This window comes from Pseudorca crassidens, chromosome 10 (genome assembly GCF_039906515.1).
Source record: "Pseudorca crassidens isolate mPseCra1 chromosome 10, mPseCra1.hap1, whole genome shotgun sequence".
NCBI classification, from domain to species: domain Eukaryota; kingdom Metazoa; phylum Chordata; class Mammalia; order Artiodactyla; family Delphinidae; genus Pseudorca; species Pseudorca crassidens.
Genome location: NC_090305.1, coordinates 63571616 through 63597169, shown reverse-complemented (window position 1 = coordinate 63597169; position 25554 = coordinate 63571616). Strand labels below are relative to the sequence as shown.

Sequence of the window (25554 nt, the reverse complement as noted above, 5' to 3'; positions counted from 1 at the left end):
ATACGTATTTCAAACCATCATGCTGTACACCTTAAATATATACAATTTTCATTTGTCAATTACACCTCAATAGAGCTGGGGGGAAAAGAAAAAGAGTATAAGCCATCATTGTGTTTTGGCTCCAAAAGTGATATTAAAATGTAGAAAGAGCTTAGAGTATGGGATGGAGGTAAGGAGACTTGAAGCTGTAATGGCACAGAGGATACAATGCTTTTAGTTAGACTGTATGCTCGTTCAGGGTGGCTTGGGTTGGGGGACTGATGGAGATTAAGGAAGACTAAATCAGCACCCTCACTGTCACCTCTTGATACCACCACTGTCTGACTAGCACACTTGAAGTCTACGTTAATAGGGATATATTGTCCAAAGGGAGGGGATAGTCCCTCTCTTGCCCCCTGGGTGCCAGACGCTAGAGGATATAGATTAACCAGAGTTTGCCTAGAGAAGAAGGGAGAAAATGATAAAAGGATTGAAACTACATCAAAGTATTAGAGAACAGAGTACATAGAATTGAGGCTGTTAAATTTAGAGAGGAAGCATAGCACCTCCCACGTAGAGGATGTTTCCACAATGTAAGAACTTTGAAGACACGCATTGTCTCCAGAGGAGAAGAAATGGATAGTAAAAGATCCGCGGTCATAACGAGAAAAACTCTGTACCTTCCCTTCAACTTCAATCACACCGTTTCTGTGTGCTACAGTGGTGATATAGCTCAAGCACTGGAGCCAGACTGCTTGGATTTGAATTCTGTCAGGGCCACTTATTGGTTACGTTGCCTTGAACAAGCTTCTTATTCACTCTACATGCCTCAGTTTTCTCATCAGAATAATGAAGATTCAAAATAGTTTATCCCTACTAGAGCTGTTGTGAAGATTAAACAAGGTAATACTGGAAAGTGGCTACTAAGTCCAGAATAAATGCTCAATAAATGTTTTTTTATTGCACTTGTCTTCTCACTGCCTCTTTGATGACTCCTAGGCAGTGAGGGACAGGATTGCCCACTGAATGACCCTGGAGGTTCCATCTGGGTTGTCAGGCAACAACCATCTGGGACCAGTGGCTCCCTCTCCTTGAGCAGGAGGAGCTGTACAGGATTGCAGCCTCTCTAAGGACACTGGGTGCTAGTAGCTGACATTCCAAGAGAGCTCTCCTGAACAGCTGGCTCCGGAGTCTGGATTATTTACAAGGCAAGCTCTCACGCTTGCTCCATGAAAGGGTAGGGATCCCTTCCTGGAACACCACCACGCTCTGCCCTGGCTTCTTGAATGCTTCTTGGTGGAAGGGATGAAAAGGTGGGATCATGTATCTCATCTTGTTGGCTATGACTTTCTTGTGAAGCCTGCTCTGTGCCCACGATGTGTGTCGTGGTGTTACCTTCACCTACCTCCCCACACCCTTCTCTGGACCGTCTCCTCACCTTTATTCTCTGAGAGCATGGCCCCCATGGTGAGTCCTCTGGTATGCTCACCCCTCCACGATTTAGTCTGCTCCCGGGGTTTCAAAGGTCACCCTTGTGCTGAGGACTCTTGTCCAGGCCATGTCCTCAAGTTCCAGGCCTGGCTGAACATTGTCACTTGGACCTGGCATCTTAAACCTTCAAAATGTTCAAAACCGAGTTGATTTTTAGATTTTCTTCTTCCTTCATGAAAACAAAAATAAATGAAAAAAACCTTATCCCTCCTAGGCTCATTAATTTGGTAACTTGTGCTGCCATTTACATTGTCACCCTGGCCCAAAATCTTAAGGTTCCTCCCTAGACACCTCCCCCATGGACAGGCATTTGGCACAGGTATCTGAGTCACACCGCATTGCCCCCTGCCTTCGTCCTCACTCAGTGCCTCTTCCGCACCAGGATCCGCATTCTGATCTCTTTCTCCTCCATTCCACCTGAATACTCTGCCCAGTTAATTTCCTCCCCTGCTCAAACACTGTCAATGCCTCCTTATTACCTAAATATGTTAGCACCCTTCGCTCTGGCATTCGAGGCTCTCCACAAAACTGTCCATTTCTAGATTCAGCTGCTGCTGCTCCACTGTCTATACTCTGAGCCCAGCCAATTGAGGAGCTCGTGCTTCCTTCCACTGTTTACACTCCTTACACTCCAGGGTGCTGCCTATACTGTCTCCTCCCCTTCAAACACCCTCCTGAACCACCTCCATCCGTCACAATCCCACACATTACCCAGCTCATCTCAGATGCCCCCCTCTCTCTTGTGAAGCCTTCCTGTGAGCCTGTCTCCACTCACACTTTGAGAGCAGAGCTGTGTCCTGGTTCATGCACTTGTTATTTTGCATTGTATTGTCATCACACAAACACCTGTCTAATTCTCCTCCCAATTAGCATATATACTCTTGAGGTCAAGAGCCATTGGTTAGAAGCAGTTTGCACAAGGTGGTATTGCATTGGCCCTCCGGAACTTGTCTATTGACTGAATTGAGCAGGGGCTGATTTGCCTGGAGAAAAGAAGGCTCAGAACACAGGGGACTGGCTTCATGGGCCTGTAGGGCTGTCTACGGTTGACATTCAGCACGGCCCCAGGAGGACAGAGCTCAGACCAACATCTCTGCCTCTCGGGAGTATCCTGGCTCCTTGCACAGTGAGAGCTGTCTCTGGGGAGTGTGAGTTCTCTAGCACCCATCCAAGGTAATTAAACACTTCCTTGCCTTGGCTCTCTTCTCCACCTTTAGCCCTCTGGCTCTTTGAGCTCTAGGCTCATACAGAGAGATGCTGTGCAGCTTTCAGAAAAGAACATGTTGGGCATTTGCTGCCATCTAGTGAAGGAAGCATGGCTCAGCCTCTTGCAGAAGCCAGAGGGAGGGATCCTGTGCTCTCCCCAGAAGCTGGCTCCAGGAATCCAGCACTGGCGAAAGGGGACCATGTGGGGGTGGACAGGTGTGTGTGAGAAGGGCAGAAGCTATTGCACAGAACAGATTATATTCAAGCCCCTAAATTGTAATCTGGAATAGACAAGACCATGTCCTTCCAGACCCTCCCTTACCTCCAGCCAGGGGATATCCCTAGTAGAATCAGGGCCAGCCATCTTTTCCAGAAGACTTGGTAGGGATCCATAAAACACCCAGAGTTCATAATCGGAGGCATCTTTTAGGGAAGACACAGGTAATCCCCAGGGCCTCAAGCAGAACTGGCCATGACTTTAGAACTGGTGATTTCCACAAGGCTCTTGCAGCCCTATATGGGAGCCCTGTGGCCCTGTCTCAAAAGTGCCCTTGTTCTGGCCATTCCCCTGCCTCAGCATGGCACAGAGGCTCAGGCTCCACCTGCTGAGTGACAGCACACTCACTGGGCTATTGTGAGGTACAGATGAGATTATGCGTGGCAAACACTTAGCCAGTGCCTGACACACAGCAAATGCTAAGTAAAAATTAGATATTGATAATAATTAGATAATGATATTACTACTTTTTGCCAACGCTCCAGAGCACAAGGCTGCCTACAAAACTCAGGCCCTGGACACGAATACATTGAGTCATGGTTAGATCTTGTGCACATTGTAAATAAGCACCCCCTCCGTGCACCACAGTATCTGGCATTGGCCTTACCTCCACTGGACAGTGAAGGGCGGGGCAGAGGCTCAGGCCTCAGACTCCAGGCTGCTTACAGACACATCAACTCCTCCAGTCTGTCTGAGATACAGGATTCCAGGACTATTTCTGCAGGGTTCTCCTCCAAGCCTAGATTATCACAGTGTAGTTCTTTGTCCCCAGTCCAGCTAATGTCTTGTTTGGCCTCTGGGCATCTCCAGTTTTTAGGGAGGTCCTGGGCTACTCCTGGGGCCAGGCCCTTCTGACCGACCTGGTTGTTCTCTGGGCTGTGTTTGATGCAGACATTCAGCCAGAACTGAATGTAGGGCTCATCAAATGACTGAGGTCACCGGCTAACCAGTATGTCTTATGGCTCCCCTGCCCTGGGGTCCAGGTGTTGTTAAGGGGTTGCTCTCTCCATCCAAGTTGCGCATTGCAGATATTTTAACCAGAGGTAAGTGAGACTGTCTTACTGGTTCCAGCCAGCTCCGGGCAGCTCGCGAGAACTGATTGTGGACGTCTCTTCCCAACTCTACGTTCAGAAACATGTTGGTAGCTTGAAATCAGTCATGATGGGAGTATTCACCACAGAAATCAGTAAATGCTACAAATCATGGCTTTTTTTTCCTGAAGAGCAACTGTTATACACTTATCAGCACACCACTGGCTCCCGCCTTTAATTCCAAGCAAAGTACCACATTTAAACCACTACTCACACAGCCACCAAACAAGAGGATTTTTAGTGTAGTGTCTGAATGAAATGCAAACTGAAAGTCTCATTTATTTATTTTTTCCCTGGAAATATATAACAGAGATTGCAGCTGGTGAAAGATACGGTGGTAACTGACAAGTCATGACCATGCTTTTAGGTTTGAAATAAACCCCAAAAGTTTAATGCTGGTTAAAAAAAAATCTGCAATAAGTATTTATTGGCAGGTTTTGAATTTTCACTTAGCATGCAGAAGAGTTATGTGTGATAAGCCATATATTTTATTGGGGAAAACATCAAACAAAGGTGTTGGATACTGTACTTAAGAACATTTGGAAAAACACAATTTAAAATGTTAATGTTTTCTGTTTCTTATTAGTTTCTTTTGATATAATTTGAACTGTGCTTCAATCCTCACATTAGTGTCCCCTACAGCAGCGGTCCCCAACCTTTCTGGCACCAGGGACCAATTTTGCAGAAGACAGTATTTCCACAGACGGGGTTGCGGAGGGGTGGTTCGGGCGGAACGCGAGTGATGTGGAGCGGCAGATGAAATCTTGCTGGCTCACCCTCTGCTCACCTCTTGCTGTGCGGCCCAGTTTCTGACAGGCCACGGATCGGTAGTGTGGTCTGCAGCCCAGGGGTTGGAGACCCCTGCTCTACAGTCCATTCTACTGTCTTTTTCCTGGTTAAAACAGTACCGGTGGTTATAGTCGGGCAGCCTTATCTTATATCTCTATAAGAACCATTTGAAGTGAACTCAGAAACACCATTTCTTTTAGCCAGAAAAAGAAAAATGGAATGGCTAATTCAGTGAGTCCACTGCTTGTTCGCACACTGAGCTGTGGACCCCTTGGAGCTCAGAGGCTGGAGGCAAGGCTCTGAGGCTGTGAGGTAGGGGTGGAGGTGAGGGGCTCAGTCGTAGTGGACCTTGCCCTCGGCCACCCCAGAGCTGGACAAGTCTCCATTGCAGAGTGTCTGGAGGGGTGAATGAGGCCTGTCTTCCAAGGTACACTTGGTCTTCATCATGTACTTTCGAAAGGCCTTTTGAATTACAGCAGCACATCTTTCCTCTTCCTTCCTCTTGGTGGTGGTGACTATGGGTTCATATAACTTCTTGAAAGGGTTGGCTTCCATGAACTTCTCCTCCATCACTGCTTTCATGCTATCCAGGCCACTGGACTCACCAAGTACCCTAGCAGTGAAAGCGAACAGGATATCCAGGCAATGAAGGCGATCTCCGCTCACGATGGGCAAGTCCATGACTAAAAATTGGTATTTATTTGGCTTTGCCACACGGAGAGGCTCAGGAAGGGCATCAGCAAAGTCAGAAAGAGCAGAATATTTGATAAATTGTGTTGCTTCCGGGTCAAACTTTTCCCAGACTTCGTAGAATATTTCAAAGTCATCTTCACCCAAAGGGTCCTCACTTTCTTCAGTGGCTATATTGAAGTTTTCTAAAATCACAGCAATATACATGTTGACCACGATGAGAAAGGAGATGATGATATAACTGACGAAGTAGGTTATGGCTATGGCAGAGAGGTAACAGTTCTCTGACTTGGGGTTACATGAGTCTTTTGATTGCAACATGGGGCTGAGGAGGGCATCCCAGCCTGCCGACGTGGTTATCTGGAAGAGGCAGAGCATGCTGCCTTTGAAAGTTTTGAAGTTGAATATGTCATCAATTCCAGACTCTTCCTTCACTTTGCAAAAACAGTTCATACCAAAAATGGCATAAATAAACATAACCAGAAAGAGTAGAAGGCCAATATTGAATAGAGAGGGAAGAGACATCATTAGCGCGAAAAGGAGAGTTCTGATTCCTCGTGCTGCCTGAACAAGTCTCAGGATTCGGCCAATCCGAGCCAAGCGGACAATTCTGAAGAATGTTGGAGGGAAAGGAATGTGTGCCTGGGTTTTCAAGGCAGAAACAATTGTACCTTAAGAGAAGGAGAAGGGTCAATCAATTTCCAGCAGGCAGACTGACTGACATAGCTTCTCTCTGCTGCCTTGAATCTGAGTGGAAGCAACTTTCTATCATTACTTCTTAACTTATGTACAAAATTAAGATTTTTTTACCTATATCAGGGAAAATATATATCTGTGCCTTAAGTTGGAGAATAATTTCCAAGGTTCGTACAGTTTTAGATGGGACTTTAGATGGGATAGGACATCTAAAATACTGAAGACCCCCAAGGAAAAGAAATAAAATGCTGTTTATGACAGGTTATTTTATTAGTTATCGTATGCACTTGAAGTGCATTATCCATGTTGGGCATTTAAAGTTATTCATGGGGTAACAAATATAAGTTTTCCATATTTATTGTATATATAGAATGGAAAACTACGGATGGAGTTATTTAGATTAGAATGCAAGGAGAAATTTCTGCTACTGAAGGTCAGCTTGAGCCTAAGTTAACAGTGGAAGTTGTACGATCCCAGCCCAAAACTTCTTAAACAAACAGGTTCTTATCATAGAGGAATTTGAACACAGCCTGCTACAGGCGACGACAGGGCTGGAGAAAGAGGGTGATGTTGGGATGTTCATTTTTGGGCTAAAGCTGCCATGGATCTTTCATCTCTGTCAGTATGCTCATTCCAAGTTCTTCTGGAAGACCTAATTCAAAAAGCTTAAGGGACTAAATTGGAGACAGTTTCTCTGATGTTGTGGATACACCAGAAATAGCATCTCAAGCAAAGGTTTCTGCAGACTGCTAAATATTTGGCCTAAAATGTCACCCTGTTTTCTCATTGCCTGCTCTGCAATCAAGTGATACAAGAATTTAAAACAACTCACATTTTGGCCCAAATATTATAGAATGGCTGGAACATGCTTGCCTTGTATAAGACATGGCCTGGTTCTTGCTCTGGGGATCCTCTAAGGTCATTAGGGGTGATGGGTGGCCAACACTACCTGCCATCACCTAATGACTAAAGAGAACTAGTTGGTGATATACTTCACTGACTGCCTGATTGTATCAAGGAAGTTTAATTCATATGCTAATTGGGCAGGCAACTCCGGTGAGATGTGGAATTGACTACAAACCAATTCAGCAGCAACTGGAGGAGGTCCCTCCTTTAAGGCCCACCTCCTCCATGAATATTTCTTTGAGTAATCAAGCCCAGAGTAATCTGTCTTTCCTCTGAGCTCAGTTCTTTTGTGTACCATGTGATTTGGGGTTCAATCAATTTCTCTTTTTCTGATCCCTTAAGGTGGTAGGTCTTAATACCTCAATTGGATTGTAAACTCCATAGAGAGAATAACTTTGACTCACACTCATTTTGTATTTCTCTAAAAGCTCAGGGGAGAGCGTGAGAAAATGTAGAGGCTAAGGATTGGATGGCAGATCAACTGGCAAAAACATAGAAAATACTGCCCACATTGGTGAGTAGGACTTGGCTCAATGTGTGGACCTTCTCATCCATTGGAACAAGATGCTATACAGTGCTATGCAGTGTAGCTGCAATCGCTTAGCAGTTGTTCATAGGACAGAAGTCAGAGATATTTCCATGAACTCTACAGTGCCTGGCACTGCCTGCAAGAAGGTCAGTAAAGAGTGAAATGAATGAGCTGCTCTCTGCATATTGGAGGAAGAGCCCTTTAAGTGCTCACAGGGCTGCCCCAGACTCACCCCGTCATCATTTTCTAACTTTGCTGCTGCTGTCGATTTCACCAGGAAATGACTAATAATGCTTGGAATTGACTAATAATGATTAACAGTCTATGTAACCGTAACCATGTGGAAAGATCTATTACTAAACCTTATCTACATAAACTTTATGGCTTAGAAACCAGAACAGACTATGAACTGTACCATTCATTTTCTTGGTCTCTGAAACATCTGCATTGCTGCTGTGGTGATAGGAACCAAAATATTTTGATCCAGCATATCTGTTTAATGCATCCTTTCTGAGATAGCACAAAAACTTCCACTTGTGAAATCACTTTTCATTGTCTTCATTGCTCTTTGAACTATGAGAAGAGCCCCTGGGCAGTTTTACACAATTATAAAAAGTCAAATTATCAGTTTAGTTAAAAGCAGACTTCAAAAACCCAGAGTGAAATCTTATAGCTTAGTCATGAAGAATTTAATTTCAAAGGTGATGTGTGTGTGTGTGTGTATGTTTTATAAAAAGGTATATGACAATAACCCTCTTTTTTCCCTATTCTTCTTCCATAAATCTTATAGTTAATTTCTGCCTGTGGTTAAGAAAAATATGCTGATTATAGAGTGAGACTGGTTGGTGAATGGGATCCGAGCAGTTGAGACAAGTGTAGTTCCCACTGTGGTTTAAGTTAACATGAGATACAGAATACAGATAAAGCATTACTTGTCCTTATGACACACTCTTGCAAGCCCCATCTAGGCTGGGCCATGGAGGCCCTGTATAAGGAGAAGGTACGGGAAGGCCTGGCAATGTCACGGGTGCACAGTAATTGTGATCTGACATCAACATGGATTTTGAACTAGGGAAAAACATGGAAACTAAATGCCAAATCCTTAAAACAAGAAATGCTCTTTAGTTGCACAAGAAAGGTAGAACTTTGACTCAACTCCCTGGATAAAGCAGGTAGCCCCACAAAAACTTTTAAGTCATCTTAATTTTGTCTACCTCCGTTGAATAAATTATCCACATAATTATTTAACTCTATTTCAATTGTGTAGATAGTGAAGGGAATGGAAATTACTCTGTATCTCCTAGCAACTCCCCAAAGAGAATGGCATTAGTTCATCTGTCTATTTTTTCAGAAATCACATTAAGCTTAATTTTCTGCTTTGTGGATGCTCTGGACATAATTCCAAATGATAAGATTTATAAGTTTACTTCTGGCTCTTAGATTAAAGCCCCTCTGGCTGCCAATTTTACTTACTAACAATAGAAATGACCACGATCACACAATCAAATAAATTCCAGCCACTGGTGAAGTAGTATTGCCTCAAAGCAAAGATTTTGATGAGACACTCAGTTGTAAAGACGGCCACAAAGGCCAGGTTGAGACGCTCAAGGAAGAGTTCCATGGCTCTGGACTGGCCATATGATTCAGCCATCATGCTAACCATGTTGAGGAAAATGAGGATGATGATGATGATGTCAAAGACCTGGTGTGTAACTAGGTCAAAAACAAGACCCTGGCATTTGTTCTGAGGAAAAAAAAAAAAAAGGAATCATAGATCATTTTGAGTTGTAGGAATGAAATCATATACATTAAAAGGCACATACAGCAGCATTTGTCCTCTCTTACAATTAAAGCAGTTTCTTGGAAAATGCACAGACCTTTTTTAAAGGGCAAGAAATTCTTCTATAGATAATTTTTCATTTAATTTCATTAAATTTAATTAGATAACTGATTTTAAGTTGTAGGCTTATAGCTTTAATTCCATTTTGAAACCAAATAAGTAAATTAATTAAATTTTTAGTAACAACATAACTGTGATGTGGTGGATGATTTGTTTTTGCTGAAATAAAATAGCTCATGTTGGATTTAATCATAAAAAATGAAGTTCGGTCTCTGTATTTCACCTGCTTCTGTATTTTGACTTCAATAATTCTAATGCAGAGAATACTTGCTCACATAATTATGTTGGACAAAAGAGAATTAACATCTCCAAGCCTCCATTTGTCAGTTCAGAATAATCAGACCTTATACTTAACCAAAACTCTGTATTCAAGCAATTCTTGAATGCCAATTTTCTAATTCTTGTTCACTTAAAGATAAGGCTAGATAAATGGGATTCTGATCCAACGATTACTAAAAATGGAAACAGAAAAACTGATTATTTCACGTTATTACTGATGGTAAACTTGCATATTGGTCTGTACATGGATGGCCTGCTCCAAAGTAAAAATGTGCTGATTGCTCTGGTACAGGTTCTAACTCAAGTTTGCATGTCTAATCTACCATGTGCAGTGAAATGACTCAATTATTCCACTATTTTCTTTAATTTAACATCTATAACGCACCACTTTGTTCTTTACTTAAGTGGAAACTTTTCTTAAACACAAACTCAGACACTGATATTGTATGGCATACTTGGCTATACACTGGTTGTTTTACATTATATGTATATATTAGATTATTTCATATTACATATCATCTAATCAAAGTATACATATAGTATTCTATTTAGAAACCTCATAGACCCCCTAAGAATTCATCTTTATAACCCCTGGCATCTGTTAAGGTAATCCAGGCAAGAGATGATGTTGGTCTGTGGTGGTAACAGTGGAGAAAGACATGAGCATTTAGGTTTAAGAACTAATATGGAAGTAGAAGCAGCAGGAGTCAGAGAATGTTTGAATGGAGTAGGTTATGGGAAAGTTAAGGCTGAGGCTATAATTTCTGCTTGGTGGAGCATTCAAACAACCAGAGAACAGGGGATGAGGAGTTCTGGGGGAAGATGATGAATGTGTCCTGAGCACATGGAGTTTGAGGTGCCAGTGGGGCATCCAAGGGACATGGGCAGGTAGAGGTATTGGTCTGGAGCTCAGGCAGAGAGCTGTAATGCAGATGTGGAGTACAACAGCACCAGTACTGATATGAACTAAAACCAAGAGAATGAATGATATCACTCAGGGAGAGCAAGGGCAATGAGAAGAAAGAGGGTCGGGATGGCAGTGGTAAGATACTACCTGTAAGTTTGTGTCTTTCAAACTTTGCTCCAGGAGCCCTAAAGCTTTTATCAAGGAGTCTGGAGAAGAAACTTGAATGTCAAATGCATTTCCTATGTGAGAATGCATCCGGGAAGTCAGAAAGGACCTGGAGAAAAGATACTTTTAAGGGTGCTCTCCAGGGAAGCAGAACGAAGGCTGAGAATAAATGTAAGGAACGGTAAGCATTGGCCTTACAGTTCAACCCTAATATTTAGAAAATGGAGATTAAAAGTATAAGCTACCAAACGTGGTAGATGATCAAAACACATTCTATGTAATTTTAAGATGTACAGGGACTCCTATATCTCAGGATAATTTTTAACCCCAGTAATGAAGCTACCTTGTGGCGGTACCTCAGGTAGAATCAGAAATGATTCCAGATTTCTTGCTCTTACTGCTAGAAAGAATATCCATCACTCCTCAGGTTAAAACAGCTGTATTTTCCCCTCTATGCAATTGCTATTCCTTTGTTCCAAAGGCCAAAAGATAATATGTAGACTTTAGAGATTAAAAAAAAATCTGTGGGGAGGTAAAGTTGTGAGTTAAGGGCTAACAGCTGATTTGAAGTCTTAGCTCAAACTCAGGGACACCAGGGGATATGCTTTTGGGTTTATCTCATGCAGAACTGCTCTCTGGAATACAGAGGTTAACATAAATGTTCGGCATTAACTGGTGAGTTGTACGTGGCTGTCGGAATCACTCATTGTGAAATCTCGATTGGTGAGCCATGCAGGAAGGGCTTTGGGATAGCACCTACTCCCCGATAAGCCATGTAACAAACAAGTTATAAAAGATGGTTAAGGAATGGAGGTGGCAGCTTCCCTTCGTTAAAGCTGTCCATGCCCACTTCAAGCTCATCTCTCGCATCCTAGCATGTCCAGTGCAGTGGAGAGGCCTAGAAGCTGCATCCATGCCACTGCAACTTCTGTTCGGCTGTGTGCTGCACTGCTGGCTTCATATCCTTCATGAAGTAAACTGGTAAATATGTGTCTCAAGAGTCTTTTAGTTAATTCCAAATCTGGGACCAACTGGTACTGAGTCGGTTGTTGCATAGCGTGCACATATAAATAAAAATTGTCTGTCTTTTTTGTTGGCTCAAGTTCAAATAAGAACTTCAAAGTGAAATTAGTACTAGAAAGTGAGTTTGGTACTTAAAAGCTAGATCTGACTTAGGTAAAATGAAGTTCCACATACTGTCATCAGATGAAAATTTCCCAAATATATTGATAATTTTATCATTAACCCTTTTGTAAAAATTCTTCATTGTATAAATTCTAAACACTTGGCCCTGACATTTGTAGACATTTTTAGTGCAACACAAATGTTTAATTCTAGTGGGATGGATTTTGTGTATGCCCGAAAACATGCTCTTTTATTCAACAAATAACTACTGAGAACACACTTTACTCTGTTCGGTTGCTGGGAATAGCAGGAAATTAAACATACCTTTGATAATTTGTGGTCTCATGTTTGAATGAAAATCTCCAAATCCTCTACATGTATCAGATATCAAGCCCCTCTTCCATACTGCTTTCCCAGACTTTTCGGCCCCATGGAGCCTCCCTGTCTTGAAAGCCTTCAAACTCACTTGTCAGAGCTACCAACTGTGCCTGTTGTATTACTTTATAATCTAATGCTCTCAAATTCCAGCTCCTCAATTAGACTGTAAGCACAGAGCAGTCCTGTTAGTATCTTGTAAGGCAGGATTCAGCAAAATATGGCCCACAGGCCAAATATGGCCCATCACTTGTTTTAGTGTAGCCCGTGAGCTCAGAATGGGTTTTACTCAGGATGACTTTTGGGAGAAAAACACAAAAGAATAAAATTTTGACACACGAAAATTATATGAAATTCAAATGTTGGTGTTTATAAATCAAGTTATACTGGAACACAGCCAAGCACATTTGTTCTATATCACCGACGGCTGCTTTTGTGCTACAACATCAAAGCTGAGTAGTAGCAGCAGAGACCACATGGCCCGCAAAGCTTAAAATATTTACTGTCTGACCTTTTACAGAAAAAGTGTGCTCGTTCCTGACATAGAAAGTTTATCATAAATACTTGCGAAGTGGAAGTGAGTATGCATGACCTCAACTTCATACCAGAAAAAGTTGGTAAAAGATATTATAAATACATTTTCAATTGGCCAAGAGTAAATTAAAACTAACTGCTAAATTCACATCATTGCAATGAGTATATACTAAGCAGCTATTGTGTGCTCACTAAAAGGTAAATTAAAGTTGTTGCCCAAGCTCTTACTATTGAATTTGAATGTCTAATCTTCCGAAGGACTTGAGCCATACATCAGTGTACCTGGGTTCATACTGACTCCTTAGGTAAAGTCTATAAATTTAAAAATTAAAGGAGAATGGCACTACAGATATGAGTTCCTCATAACCACTTAATGCATCTATGTGTTTAGAATCAATCAACTGCTCTCACCAGAGGCCTTGGGATGGGCCTTTGAGGTTTTTTGGATCCTAATTTTTTCATTGCATTATAGTATTTCTTCTGTTCTTCTGTCAGAAAGATGTCTTGGCCACCTAAGTATATGGAGAAGATGAGAGCTAATTATCATTAATGGATTTTTGGAAACAAGTTCTGAATTTTCAGAAATAGTTTTAAAGTTATATTACATTTCTATCAACAATTCCTAAAATTCCAATGGGAAGCAGAAAGAGACTCTGGGGGAGGGCTGAAAGGAAATAGGGTTTAAATTAAGGAAGAAGGGAAAAATGTTACTTTTATCAGTTACATTTCTCTTTTTATAATATAAACAAAGATTACAAATTCTTTGCAAACAACCACAGAATCTTTACAAAAACCAAATATATTTCAAGTTGTATAAATCAAACCACAATGAAACAAAAATAGAAATTAGTAACAAAAATTTAAACAAAAAATCCTACAAAGTGACAATTAAAATTCTCCTAAATATGTGAATGCATATATCATTACTAGTAAAATTTCAAAAAAATCTGTCCAGAGCCATTCTCAGAAAAAGAAAAAAAAATTAGAGAGCTTTAAATGTTTTTACTTCTGGGGAAGGAAGAAAGAATAGAAAAATGAAGTAAGATTTTCATTTCTGGAAATTGGGGTTGGGGGAGTTGTAAAACATCTAGAAATGTGGGATAAAATGGAACAGAATTCCTTTAAAAGACATAGCTGACATAAAAAGAAACGAAATTCAGTTATGTGTAGTGAGGTGGATGGACCTAGAGTCTGTCATACAGAGTGAAGTAAGTCAGAAAGAGAAAAACAAATACCGTATGCTAACACATACATATATGGAATCTAAAAAAAAAAAAACAGTTCTGAAGAACTGAGGGCCAGGACAGGAATAAAGACGCAGACAAATAGAATGGACTTGAGGACACGGGGAGGGGGAAGGGTAAGCTGGGACGAAGTGAGAGAGTGGCATTGACAAATATACACTACCAAATGTAAAACAGATAGCTAGTGGGAAACAGCCACATAGCACAGGGAGATCAGGTGCTTTGTGACCACCTAGAGGGGTGGGATAGGGAGGGTGCGAGGGAGACGCAAGAGGGAGGGGATATGGGTATAGATGTATACGTACAGCTGATTCACTTTGTTATACAGCAGAAGCTAACACAACAATGTAAAGCAATTATACTCCACTAAAGATGTTAAAAAACAAAAATAAATAGCTGAACTTGCACAAAAGTAAGGTACATCTCCATCGTCTGAAAATCAAGAGAGATCAAAAAGAAAGAGTAGTAAATTAGTCCTGAAGCCATGGCTGGCCTAACGGCATTTGCTAATCTCTGTAAAAACAAGAATCTTGGGATTTAATAACTACAAGGGGGTCATGGGGAGAAGGCAGTGGGGTTAGGCCAAGGACCCTGTGTGAATCTGGAGCTCTCCAAGTGCTGCCATTAAAGGGTGAAGAAGAAAACCAACCAAACCTGTCTGTTGGCAATGGAAGACAACCAGAACACTGTCTCAGTCTGTACTATGGGTAAAAACCCAGTCTTCCCTGATAATTTGTGCATCCAAGCCTGCCTTGATGAGGGTGTGTGATTTGAATTTACACCACCAGTATGGACCAAAAATATACAGCCCTAGGACAGTCTTTTCAACAAATGGTGCTAGGAAAACTGGATATCAACATGCAAAAGAATGAAGCTGAATCAGTGCCTAACATCATATAAAAAAATTAACTCGGGCTTCCCTGGTGGCGCAGTGGTTGAGAGTCCGCCTGCCGATGCAGGGGACACGGGTTCGTGCCCCGGTCCGGGAAGATCCCACGTGCCGCGGAGTGGCTGGGCCCGTGAGCCATGGCCGCTGAGCCTGCGCATCCGGAGCCTGTGCTCCGCAACGGGAGAGGCCACAACAGTGAGAGGCCCGCGTACCGCAAAAAAAAAAAAAATTAACTCAAAATGGATCAAAAGACATAAACGTAAGATCTAGAACAATAAAACTCTCAGAAGAAAACATAGAACAAAAGCTTCACAACACTGGATTTGGCAGTGATCTCTTGGATATGACACAAAGGCAAAAGGAAAAATAGATAAATTGGACTTCATAATAACTTAAAAATTTTGTGCATCCAGGACACTATCAATGAAGTAAAAAGGCAACCCACACAATGGGGAAAATATTTGCAAATCATGTATCTGATAAAAAATTAATATCCAGAATATATAGAGGACACCAAAAATATAACAACAGAAAAACAAACAACCTGATTCAAAAACAAGGGCTTGAACAGACATTTCTCTAAAGAAGATATATGAATGGCCAGTCAGCACATGAAAAAAATGTTCAGTGTCACTAATCATTAGGGAAACGCAAATCAAAACCAAAATGAGATACCACCTCACATCCATTAGAATGGCTACTATCGAAAAAACAGAAACAAGTACTGGTGAGGATGTAGAGAAATTAGAACCTTTGTATACTGTACATATTACCATATGATCCAGCAATTCCACTTCTAGGTATAGACCTAAAAGAATCAAAAGCAGGGTCCCAAAGAGATGTTTGCACACCTATGTTCATAAGAGCTTTATTCACAATAGCTAAAATGTGGAAGCAACCCAATTGTTCATCAAAAGAAGGATGAAAGAGCAAAACATGGTATATACATAGCCTTAAATAGGAAGGAAATTCTGCAATATGTTACAACATGCATGAACCTTAAGGATATTATGCTAAATGAAGTAAGCCAGTCACAAAAAGACAAACGCTATACGATTCCACTTACATGAGATACTGAGAATAGTCAAAATCACGGAGACAGAAAGTAGAATGGTAGCCACCAGGGGCTGGGGGCGAGCATGGGGAGTTATTGTTTAATGCATGTAGAGTTTCAGTTTTACAAATGAAGAGTTATGAAGATGGATGGTGATGATGGTTGCACAACATTATGAATGTAATTAATACCACTGAATGTACACTAAAAATGGATAAGACGATAAATTTTATGTTATGAGTGTTTTGCACAGTAAAAAAAAAAAAAAAATTGAAAAAAAGAACAGCCCTAGACGTTAACCAGGTTTTTTCAGGATGCCTGGCAGACACAAGTGTCTTCAATAATCTTATGCATCATGATAGTATTAATACTATTATTATGAGACTGTCCTATGTGTGTGTTGTGAGATAAATAAAATGAGTAGTTATGGAAAATTTTAAGGTATCATCTTTTGTACCCATGAGAACCAGTTTTCTCAGTGTGAAAAAGAGGAGATATAGATGTACTGGTTAAGTGAAAACCTTGTAGTCATGAATTTGAATGATGAGTATTCATATTTCCACATATATATTTCCTTGTAGTCCTAAATTTGAAGTAGCTCTGTCCACTGAAAAAGTCTCAAAATAATCACAATAAGCATTCCAGACTGTCTTGGAACACCACCTCCCAGCACAACTTAGAGAAATGGCTGATTCCAGATCTGGGGCAGGAAGGGTACAAACAAGGCCTAGAACATATTGTCATTCCAGAGAGCAAGGAACTCATCCAATGGGAGGACCTTATTTGAATCCTAATTTGAAAAGAAACAAACTTTAATATCAGTCAGTCAATCAATGAAAGAATGAACACAGATTTTGAGAAAATAAAAGACTGGAGGAAATTTGAACACTGACTGGGTTTTTGACGAGTTTTAAGAGCTCATATTAAACTTTTTAGATTTGATAATGGAATTGTAGTTATATTTAAAAAGAGATATGTTCTGAAATATCAGTGAATGAAATAATATGATATCTGTGATTTGCTCTATAAAAAATCCAGTGGAAGGACTGGGTAAGGGCATAGATGGCATAAGGATGTTCTTAAATCAATAAATGTTGTGCCGGGTGATGGATATTTTAGTTTCACTCTACCATACTCTTGTGCATGTTTGAAATTTTCTGTAATAAAAAGTAAAACAAAACAGAACAAAAATGCTATGGACTGATCAAAACAGTGATTTCAAATGTAAACTTAAATCTAAAATCACAAGGCCTGACATTCAAATTGTAGGTGCATATTACAGAGGGGACACCACATAGTACACTCCTGAATAACAGCAGCCATAGAGTTGCCTGGGACCGTGAATGATTCTCCCAGCAGACACAAAGAAAGCTCAACAGTATCAGGATACATTGTGGATGAATTAAAAAAGTTCAACAGAAAAATAAAAGTGAGCCACAAAACAATTAGGAAAACCAAAGGTGAATATTTAGTTACCTGATTTTAGGACTGAGAAATGCCTTCAGTATATAAATGCAAGAAAAGAAGCCAAAAAGGACAAGATTGAGAGTTTGACTTCATAAATATGCTAAATGTCTATAAGTTAAAACTGTCATTACAAAAATGTAAGAAGCAAGTCACAAATTGGAGTTACTACATAAAAACATAAGAAAAAGATGATAATGTCAATTTTAAGAAGAGACAAAGACAGTAAACAGATAACTCAAGGAAGAAATACTTATGGCCATCAACCTGTGAAAAAGTATATAACTTCATAAATGGTCAAATGAATGAATGTAAAACTATGAGATAACACTTTTACCCATCGAGCTGGAAAAGATAATTAAAAATTACAAAAGTCAGAATGATTAGAACAGAGTAAATAGGCATCTTCATATCTTGCAAAAGGATGGGACCCAGAATAGCATTTCTGAAAGGTAATTTGACAATATATCTTTAATGCCTTAAATTCTAGGAGCTTATCCTGAGGAAATAATCAGAGATACACAGAGAGAATTTTAAGAATGTTCATGATTATTTTAGAAGAGCAAGAAATTTGGAAATGACCCTAAATGTCCTTAAAAAGGGGAGTGGGGGGAATGCTTAGAACAAATTATGATCTATCCATAATATGGGATGAAATTCAGCCCTGAAAATTCTTATAACAAAGATGATCTCATGACATGAACTCATAACTAATGGAGAGGATAGTTAAAAGTATTACATAATTTCAATGGTGTAAAAGAAATATTTAGTTAAAAAGTAACAGGAAAAGATGGTACCAAAATGATGAGGCTTAATCTAAAATGGTTATTATTTGGCGGTCATCTTATGGGTGATTTAAATATTCTTTTTCTCTTCCTTTTTTTCCACATTTACTACAATGCTCCTATAGATTGTAGAATCAGAAAAATAAATATCTGTTGTTACAATGCGTGGGGAAAAAAACTCCCTAAAAAAACCTGTCTCTTCCCCAACCATCTTCTTTCCAAGTAAGTTCAGTAAATCTGCTGAGATTTGGGTGTTGAGAGGCAAGACACAAGTTTACTGAAAAAGGAGCGTTTACAGATTTTCCTGTACTTACAATGGTGTTACATCCTGATAAACCCATTGTAAGCTGAAAATATTGTAAGTTGAAATGCATTTAATACACTTAACCTACTGAACATCATAGCTTAGCCTTGCCTACCTTAAACATATTCAGAACACTTACTTTAGCTTATAGTTGGGCAAACTCACGTAACACAAGCCCTATTTTATAATAAAGTGTTGAATACCTCATGTAATTTATTGAATACTGTACTGAAAGTGAAAAACAGAATGGTTGTATGGATACAGAATGTTGTAGGTATATATCGATTGTTCACCCTCAGTGAGTGCGTGGCTGACTGGGAGCTGTGGCTGCTGCTACCCAGTGTCACAAGAGAGTATTGTACTGCATATCTCTAGCCCAGGAAAAGATCACCATTCAAAATCTGAAGTAAAGTTTCTACTCAGTGAGTATCACTTTTGCATCATCATAAAGCTAAAGTCGTGTAAATTGAACCATCCTAAGTCGGGAATCATTTGTACTCTTTTTATCCTGGATAACAGGGTACGCTTGAAAGGCTACAAAAATATGACATAAATACTAATCCTGGTAATTATTTTTCTATTAGAGTTCCTTTGTTTAAGAGGGTAGAGTGGAGAATAAAAACAATGATTTAATAAAACCCAGCTGTCTTAGTTCCTTTCCAGCCATATCCTCAAGACTCTTCTCCAGGAGGCTCCCTCTTTGTTCTCATGCAGATGATAAAGGCTACTTTGCACAACAATTTAGAACAGATTTATGCTCCATTCAAGCTCTTTGGAGAAGACAGGTAAAAATACCAAATCAGGACAACCCCCATACTTATCTTTTTCTGCTGTTGGTTGAAGTTGTCAATAATAACACCAATAAAGAGATTCAGAGTGAAGAATGAGCCAAAGATGATAAAAACTACGAAGTAAACATACATTAATGAGTTCTCCTCAAACCTTGGCTGTTGTCCTTCCTGTTAGGGATTTTTTAAATGAGAGAAGAAAACAATTACTGGAGAAAAACATGAGCCATCTCAACTGCCTGGTAGCAGCTGCATTAACCACTCAGCCTCCTCCAGTCAGCCGTGGCCCTGTGGGGAGCCCCTCTCTCCTCTTTCAGCTTCCCCCAGCACAGCTTGAGTGGTACCATACAGTGGGGAGGGGGTGTGGTGGAGGATTAGGCTTTTCCTTCTAAGTAATGGAGAATCATTGAAGGGTTGTGAGGGAGGAGAGTGGCATGATCATATGTGTCCTTTGAAAAGGTCTCTAGGATGTCCATATGGACACATAATTGGAGGGAGCCAGATTGGAGATATCCACCAGAGAAGGGACATGTTCACTTCAGGAGATTGACTACCAACTCTTGTTGAAAGGCTGTATCCTTCAAACAGGGCTCACTACTGTATTTAGCCTGTGCTTGCATCCTGTCACTCTTGAATTCCTAGTGCCTGGCATAGCTTGTGACATGTAGGTTCTCCACACACATTGAATGAGTGGATGAATGATCAAGCTCTAGAAGGGACGAGAATGGACTATAATCAAGCTCCCCTAGCTTAAGGCATGACCAAAAGCGTCCAAGATCTTCACATGGTCATTGGTTTTATTCATTTTGGGGATAGGTGGCAGGAGCATCTCTGTTTTCTTTCCCCTGATCACATTCAAAGATAGAGATGAATGTTGATAGCTCTGTTTTGTGTTGAATGTACTCATGATACTTGTTTTTCAAAACCCACCATACAGACTAGTGTATTAGAGGTAAATATTTGAAACAATTATTTTTCTCTTTTGCCTTGAAGAGTACCTGACCTTACTCCCAGTTGGCTGGAAGCATCTACTTGTTTGAATTAAGGATAGGCATTTAGTCTAGAAACAATGTAATGGAAAGAAGCATTAATATTCAGTATCTGACATTGAAAACAAGATTATGCAGCAGGCTAATCATCTTGCAAAGGGAGGTTCAGACAGAAAGAGGAACACAGAAAGGATCACCTCACTTGTACCCAGGGAACTGTCAGAAAGAGAAACAGAGAGAGAGAGAACATCGGAGCTGTGAGATGTGTGTCCTGATTTTCCCTTCTTTGGGTTTGGAGAGGGGGCTTGGGGCCCAGTAAATCGAGGGGAACATGGAGAGCAAAGAATGTGTGTTCTGCCTCAACTTTGGTATTTTTCAAAGGGAAAACTACTGCTGGGAAGGCCTGGGATACGCTGGGCAGGCAGGATGACTTAAGAGACTGGAGTAGCATAATTGGGCAGACAGCGGTCTCCTGAACCTTCTTTAGTTCTCATGGCTTGGACGTGGGGTTGACAGCCATATGCCTGCCATTGTGGGCTTCATAGTAAGGGGTGGGAGTAGACTGCTGAGCCAGGAGACCATATGAAGGATATGGCAGAGAGTCAGTGTTTGAGGCTAGGAGGAGTTGAAGGAGGAGAAAGGCCCATGGTTTCACCAGTTGCAGCTTCGATATTTGAGAACAGTAGGATGCTCTGTGACTACACAGACAAAGGCCATTATACTAGCACACACCAGTTAGGATATCCCAGGACCACATCAGGTCAGGCACACCTCCACACACCTCCACCCACCCATCATTCACTCAAGGAACATATATGACATATACTTCTTCTGTCATACATAAGATCTCTTCCCTATCCCCTAGCTCCACCTCAAGGCAGATGGATGTCTAAGGTAAACTGAGGTGAAGTTCATATATTCATATAGACAAAAAAATAAGCATATTAATATTTTTAAATATTTCCTTTGTTATAAATTGCCTCTACTACTACTATATCACTATTCATATCACCTCTACTGCTACTACCAGCTGTACTGAACATCTACTATGTGCCAGGCATCAACTCTATATACTCTCAAACAATAACACATATGTGTGTGATGGTAGGAAAAAATAAACAATGCTGATTCCATTCTTGATTTAACCATTTGCTCTCACTATGACTTTGGGCAACACTCTTCCTTTCTATTCCTCAATTTTCCCAACTGGGAAATAGAAATGGACTATTTTGCTGAGTACTCTTCTAACCTTGGGAATCCATGATCACTTTTTATTTAACTATAATTTGACAGTTGGCAATTACTAGAAATCCCCTTATTCTCTGGGGAACCTGGAGCCATTGAAGGGTCTCTTGCTCAGACCTAGTCCAATCTTAAGGTTCTCTCTCCCACAGTCAAGAGCAGGTACCCTTTGAAATTTGGCTTCTGCCTTTCCACTCACTTGAAGAGGAGGTGAGAGAGGAAAATCAAGGCATCCTGTGATTCTGTTGCTTCTGGCTCCACCTCCTACATGAGTGGTCAGTATGGAGAAAGAGGACTTGACTTTGTAGCATGCTAGGATGTAATACTCATAGGAGGATGAATAAGAATCCTTTTAATCCCTGTTTCATAGTGTTTGTCCTAATGAAAACAAGGCAAAGAATCCTGGCCACTGGAATTATGATGCAGGAAGTTCTGGGCTGTCCATGTAGTCATGATACTCCTGATTTGATCCTAGCACTCTAGAACATGGTAGAACACAAGCTCACCCCTCTGGAATCAACAGCTGCATACATAATATCCATCCAGCCCTTAAATGTTGCCTGCAATGAAAGCAGAGGAACATGAACGTAATTATAGACTTGCCATCAACAGACAAGTGCCATACAAAAGCCACAAGTCCAGTGGGCAGATGTACATAAGACAATGTCCCACCCTTCCAGGACAGAATGTCCGCATAAAAGAACAGCAGAAGGAAATTCAAGGATAGATGTCTTGGATTTTTTTTCCTTCATTTTCACAAGACAAAAAGTTCAAAAACAAGAGAAAATTTCTGCCTTAAAAATTGCTAAAGAAGCTATGAACCAACTGCTGCAAAGAGCCTGATTAAGGCTCTTTCCTGATTCCACATCTGTTTGCACTATCTGTCCAAAACCTTGCAACCACGATTTAACCTGAGACTGACTTCCCACAGGGAACTGTTACTAATGGAGTGGCTTAGCATCTGAGGCTCTACGCCTCTCTGGCTGGAGCTCAGGAGAGCAAGGCACCATTTAGGACAGAGTGAGAGGTCCAGACCCTTATGGGATATCGCCTGGAGGTTGAGGCTCAGTAGAAAATAAGGTTGGAGATGCTCGGTGCGGAACAATTCCAGAGGGCATTAGCTCCCATGTGAGAAACTGGGATTTGATTCTCTTATCTCAATAGAGTCTCTGTATTTTTATTAGCTGAGAAATGGTTTATGATTCTTTTAAGGTTTCTTTCCCCAGAGTGAAAAACAAACCCACAGCGCTTACCACTTGCAGCAGCGCGAGGTAAGCCATTCCCACATTGTCAAAGTTGACTTTCAGGGTGAACCAGGAGAAATTTCCACTTTCACATTGACTCCGGTTTGCAACAATGTTGTAATTTATAACTGAGTTTCCATCTGTTACATTAACACATCTTCCAAATTTTCCAGAAAACAAATTTACTCCCAGGATACAAAATATGAGCCAGAAAATGAGGCAGACAAGCAAAACATTCAGGATGGCAGGTATGGCACCTATGAGAGCATTAACTACCACCTTAAGGAAGCAAAACAGAAGAAAAATATAATAGACGTGTGAGACTCAAAAAGCTCTTGATCTTCCCAGGATGGGCCTAACGTGTGGGGCTGGATTCCTTGGAGCCCCGTCTTTACATTCCAGCCCCGAACCCACACCCCACGGCAAGCCCTGCTCTCAGCTCCATACATAATGGGTCCTTTCTGTTGCCACAGGATCACTTGAGAAGTGTCCTCTGATGATGGTGTTACGAGACTTATGGGACACCTACCCTAGGATTGAAGGGAAGCCAGAGCCCATCTTGGCTGTCACAGAAGCACTTTTAGGTGAAGACTGTATCTTAGACTTTTCTCCATCTCTGAAATTCTAAGCAGTGGGCTGGATGGGAAGGAGTCCAGGAAAAGCTTGGCAATTTAAGGGAAGCCCAGCCCAAGAAGAGCAGTTGGCTTCTCTGCCTTTCCCTGCTAGCTGACTTTCCTCCCATCCATCTGAAGAACATACCTTCATTCCTTCAAACTGGGACAGTGCTCTCAGAGGCCTCAGCGCTCGCAGAATCCGGAAGGACTTCAAGACCTTTAAGTCGATGAGACTGGTCACAGAGACCTGGTGGGAAAAGAAGCCACAGGTAGTGCACCTGACTTGGTGCCCAGAGAACCCAGTGGGGATTAAGAGCTGTCTTTCTGAGAGGCAAACTCATTGTGCCCACAGTGGATTATCCAGACACAGAAACCAGCCAGACCCTGCTGGAAGGGGACGGCAGGTGAGAGGCTATTTTCCTCCTTGCCTGGTAAAGCTACAGCCCATATGGGTGAGAACAATGCATTTACACGATTTGCTTGATGAAAGACAAAGAAAAGCTGAGACACTGTTGTGAATTAAAGGAAACCAAAGAGACATGACAATGATAAGTCATGTGAGGTCCTGAGTTTGATCCTGGATTGCAGTGGGGGGAAAGGTGATGGTGTGTGGGTAGGGTGAATTAGCCATAAAGAACCTTGTGACAATTGAGAAAATTTGAAAATGGATGTGGGTTTTAGTATTGGATCATGTTAAATTCCTAACCTTGATAACTGTATTGTGACTGTGTGAGATAATATCCTTGTTCTTAGGAAATACACACTGAAATGTTGAGGGCTAATGGAGTGTGATGCCTGCAACTTAATCTCAAGCAGTTTAGGGGGAAAAAAATAGAAAAAATGATAAGGCAGATGGGCTGCAATGCTAACAATTGGTGAATCTGGGGGAAGAGTATAAGGGATTCTTTACACTACTTCTTGCAATTTTTCCGTATGTTTGAAATGATACCAAAATCAAGTTATGAAGAAATAATTCTTTGTTTGCTAATATTTCCCTCCATTCAAATAGCTCCCATTTGGAGAATTAAATCCAATTTTCTCTCCTAACGTACTTCTTCCCTATGGGAGAGGACTGAGGATTGGAAAACTCCGTAAATACACTAACTTAAAACTCAACAAACCTGCTGAGCTTAAGTTGAAGGCCACTATTTGCAGATCTTCAGCCATTCTTATTGATTATGCAGACCCTTCAGAGGCTCAGCTTAGAAGGGAAGTGGCTCAGCATGACAGGAAGTGAATTATCCTGTCAATCTCATTGTAAAAGTAAAATATTTGCAAATTGAGAGAAATTGAGTGAATATGACAGAATAATCAGATTTTAAAATTTGTAACCAACTTTAAAAAATCACCACCAATTCAAAATGTGTTTATTTATAATGTTTTTTTCAAGTAGGTGTTTTTGTTCTTTTGTTTGTGACAGCATTGCCTGTTGGGAGACCTATTTAATCAGCTTTTCCACAAATACACCTACTTTGTTCCTAGCCAGAGGGAAAAGGATGGCAAAGCTTAGCAGTTCTGGCTTTACTAAATGACTGTTACCATGGGTGGGGAAGATGTTCCTAGAGGGGCATTGTACACCCTTTCGCCTGGAACTTCACCCCCAGTCTCTGTTCCACCAATTGGGAGACATTGATGAGACACACAAACATAAAAACGTCCACATTCTTTCCCACTCTATGGCATTCTTCCAGGGGGGAAGTCTTCACTAGTTTTATTTTATTTCTACCTAATTTGCATTTATCACTCCACACTATGTTTTTGAGATTCCTATCATGTTGATATATATTCTCATGGTTTGCTCCTTTTAACTGTTATGAAATATTACAGCATATAAATATTCATATTTTATTAACTCATTCCCTCTTGGTGAATATATAAATTATTTCCATTTCTTTGCTACTATGAACAATAGCAAACTGGACAGACATGTGCATTTTTCCTGGGTACATACACAAAAGTTTTCCTTAAATGTATAACTAGAAGTGGTATTTCTGGGTT

General features: G+C 40.8%; 1 protein-coding gene across 8 annotated transcripts in view; it reads right to left on the bottom strand.

Annotated features, from left to right (window-relative positions):
• Nucleotides 1-4308: 4308 nt before the first annotated feature.
• Nucleotides 4309-25554, bottom strand: part of SCN11A (sodium voltage-gated channel alpha subunit 11) — a 129373-nt gene continuing 108127 nt past the window's right edge. For 7 of the 8 annotated variants that reach the window (XM_067754026.1, XM_067754029.1, XM_067754028.1 and 4 more), the window contains 7 exons: nt 23702-23803; nt 22952-23221; nt 22205-22258; nt 19497-19638; nt 13351-13451; nt 9128-9398; nt 4309-6194 (listed from right to left, as the gene is read on the bottom strand). In XM_067754026.1, coding sequence (XP_067610127.1) covers nt 5167-6194; nt 9128-9398; nt 13351-13451; nt 19497-19638; nt 22205-22258; nt 22952-23221; nt 23702-23803 — 1968 coding nt within the window. In that variant the 3' untranslated portion in view covers nt 4309-5166. The remainder of the gene's footprint in view (nt 6195-9127; nt 9399-13350; nt 13452-19496; nt 19639-22204; nt 22259-22951; nt 23222-23701; nt 23804-25554) is intronic. The other variant, XM_067754030.1, reaches the window with a different exon arrangement.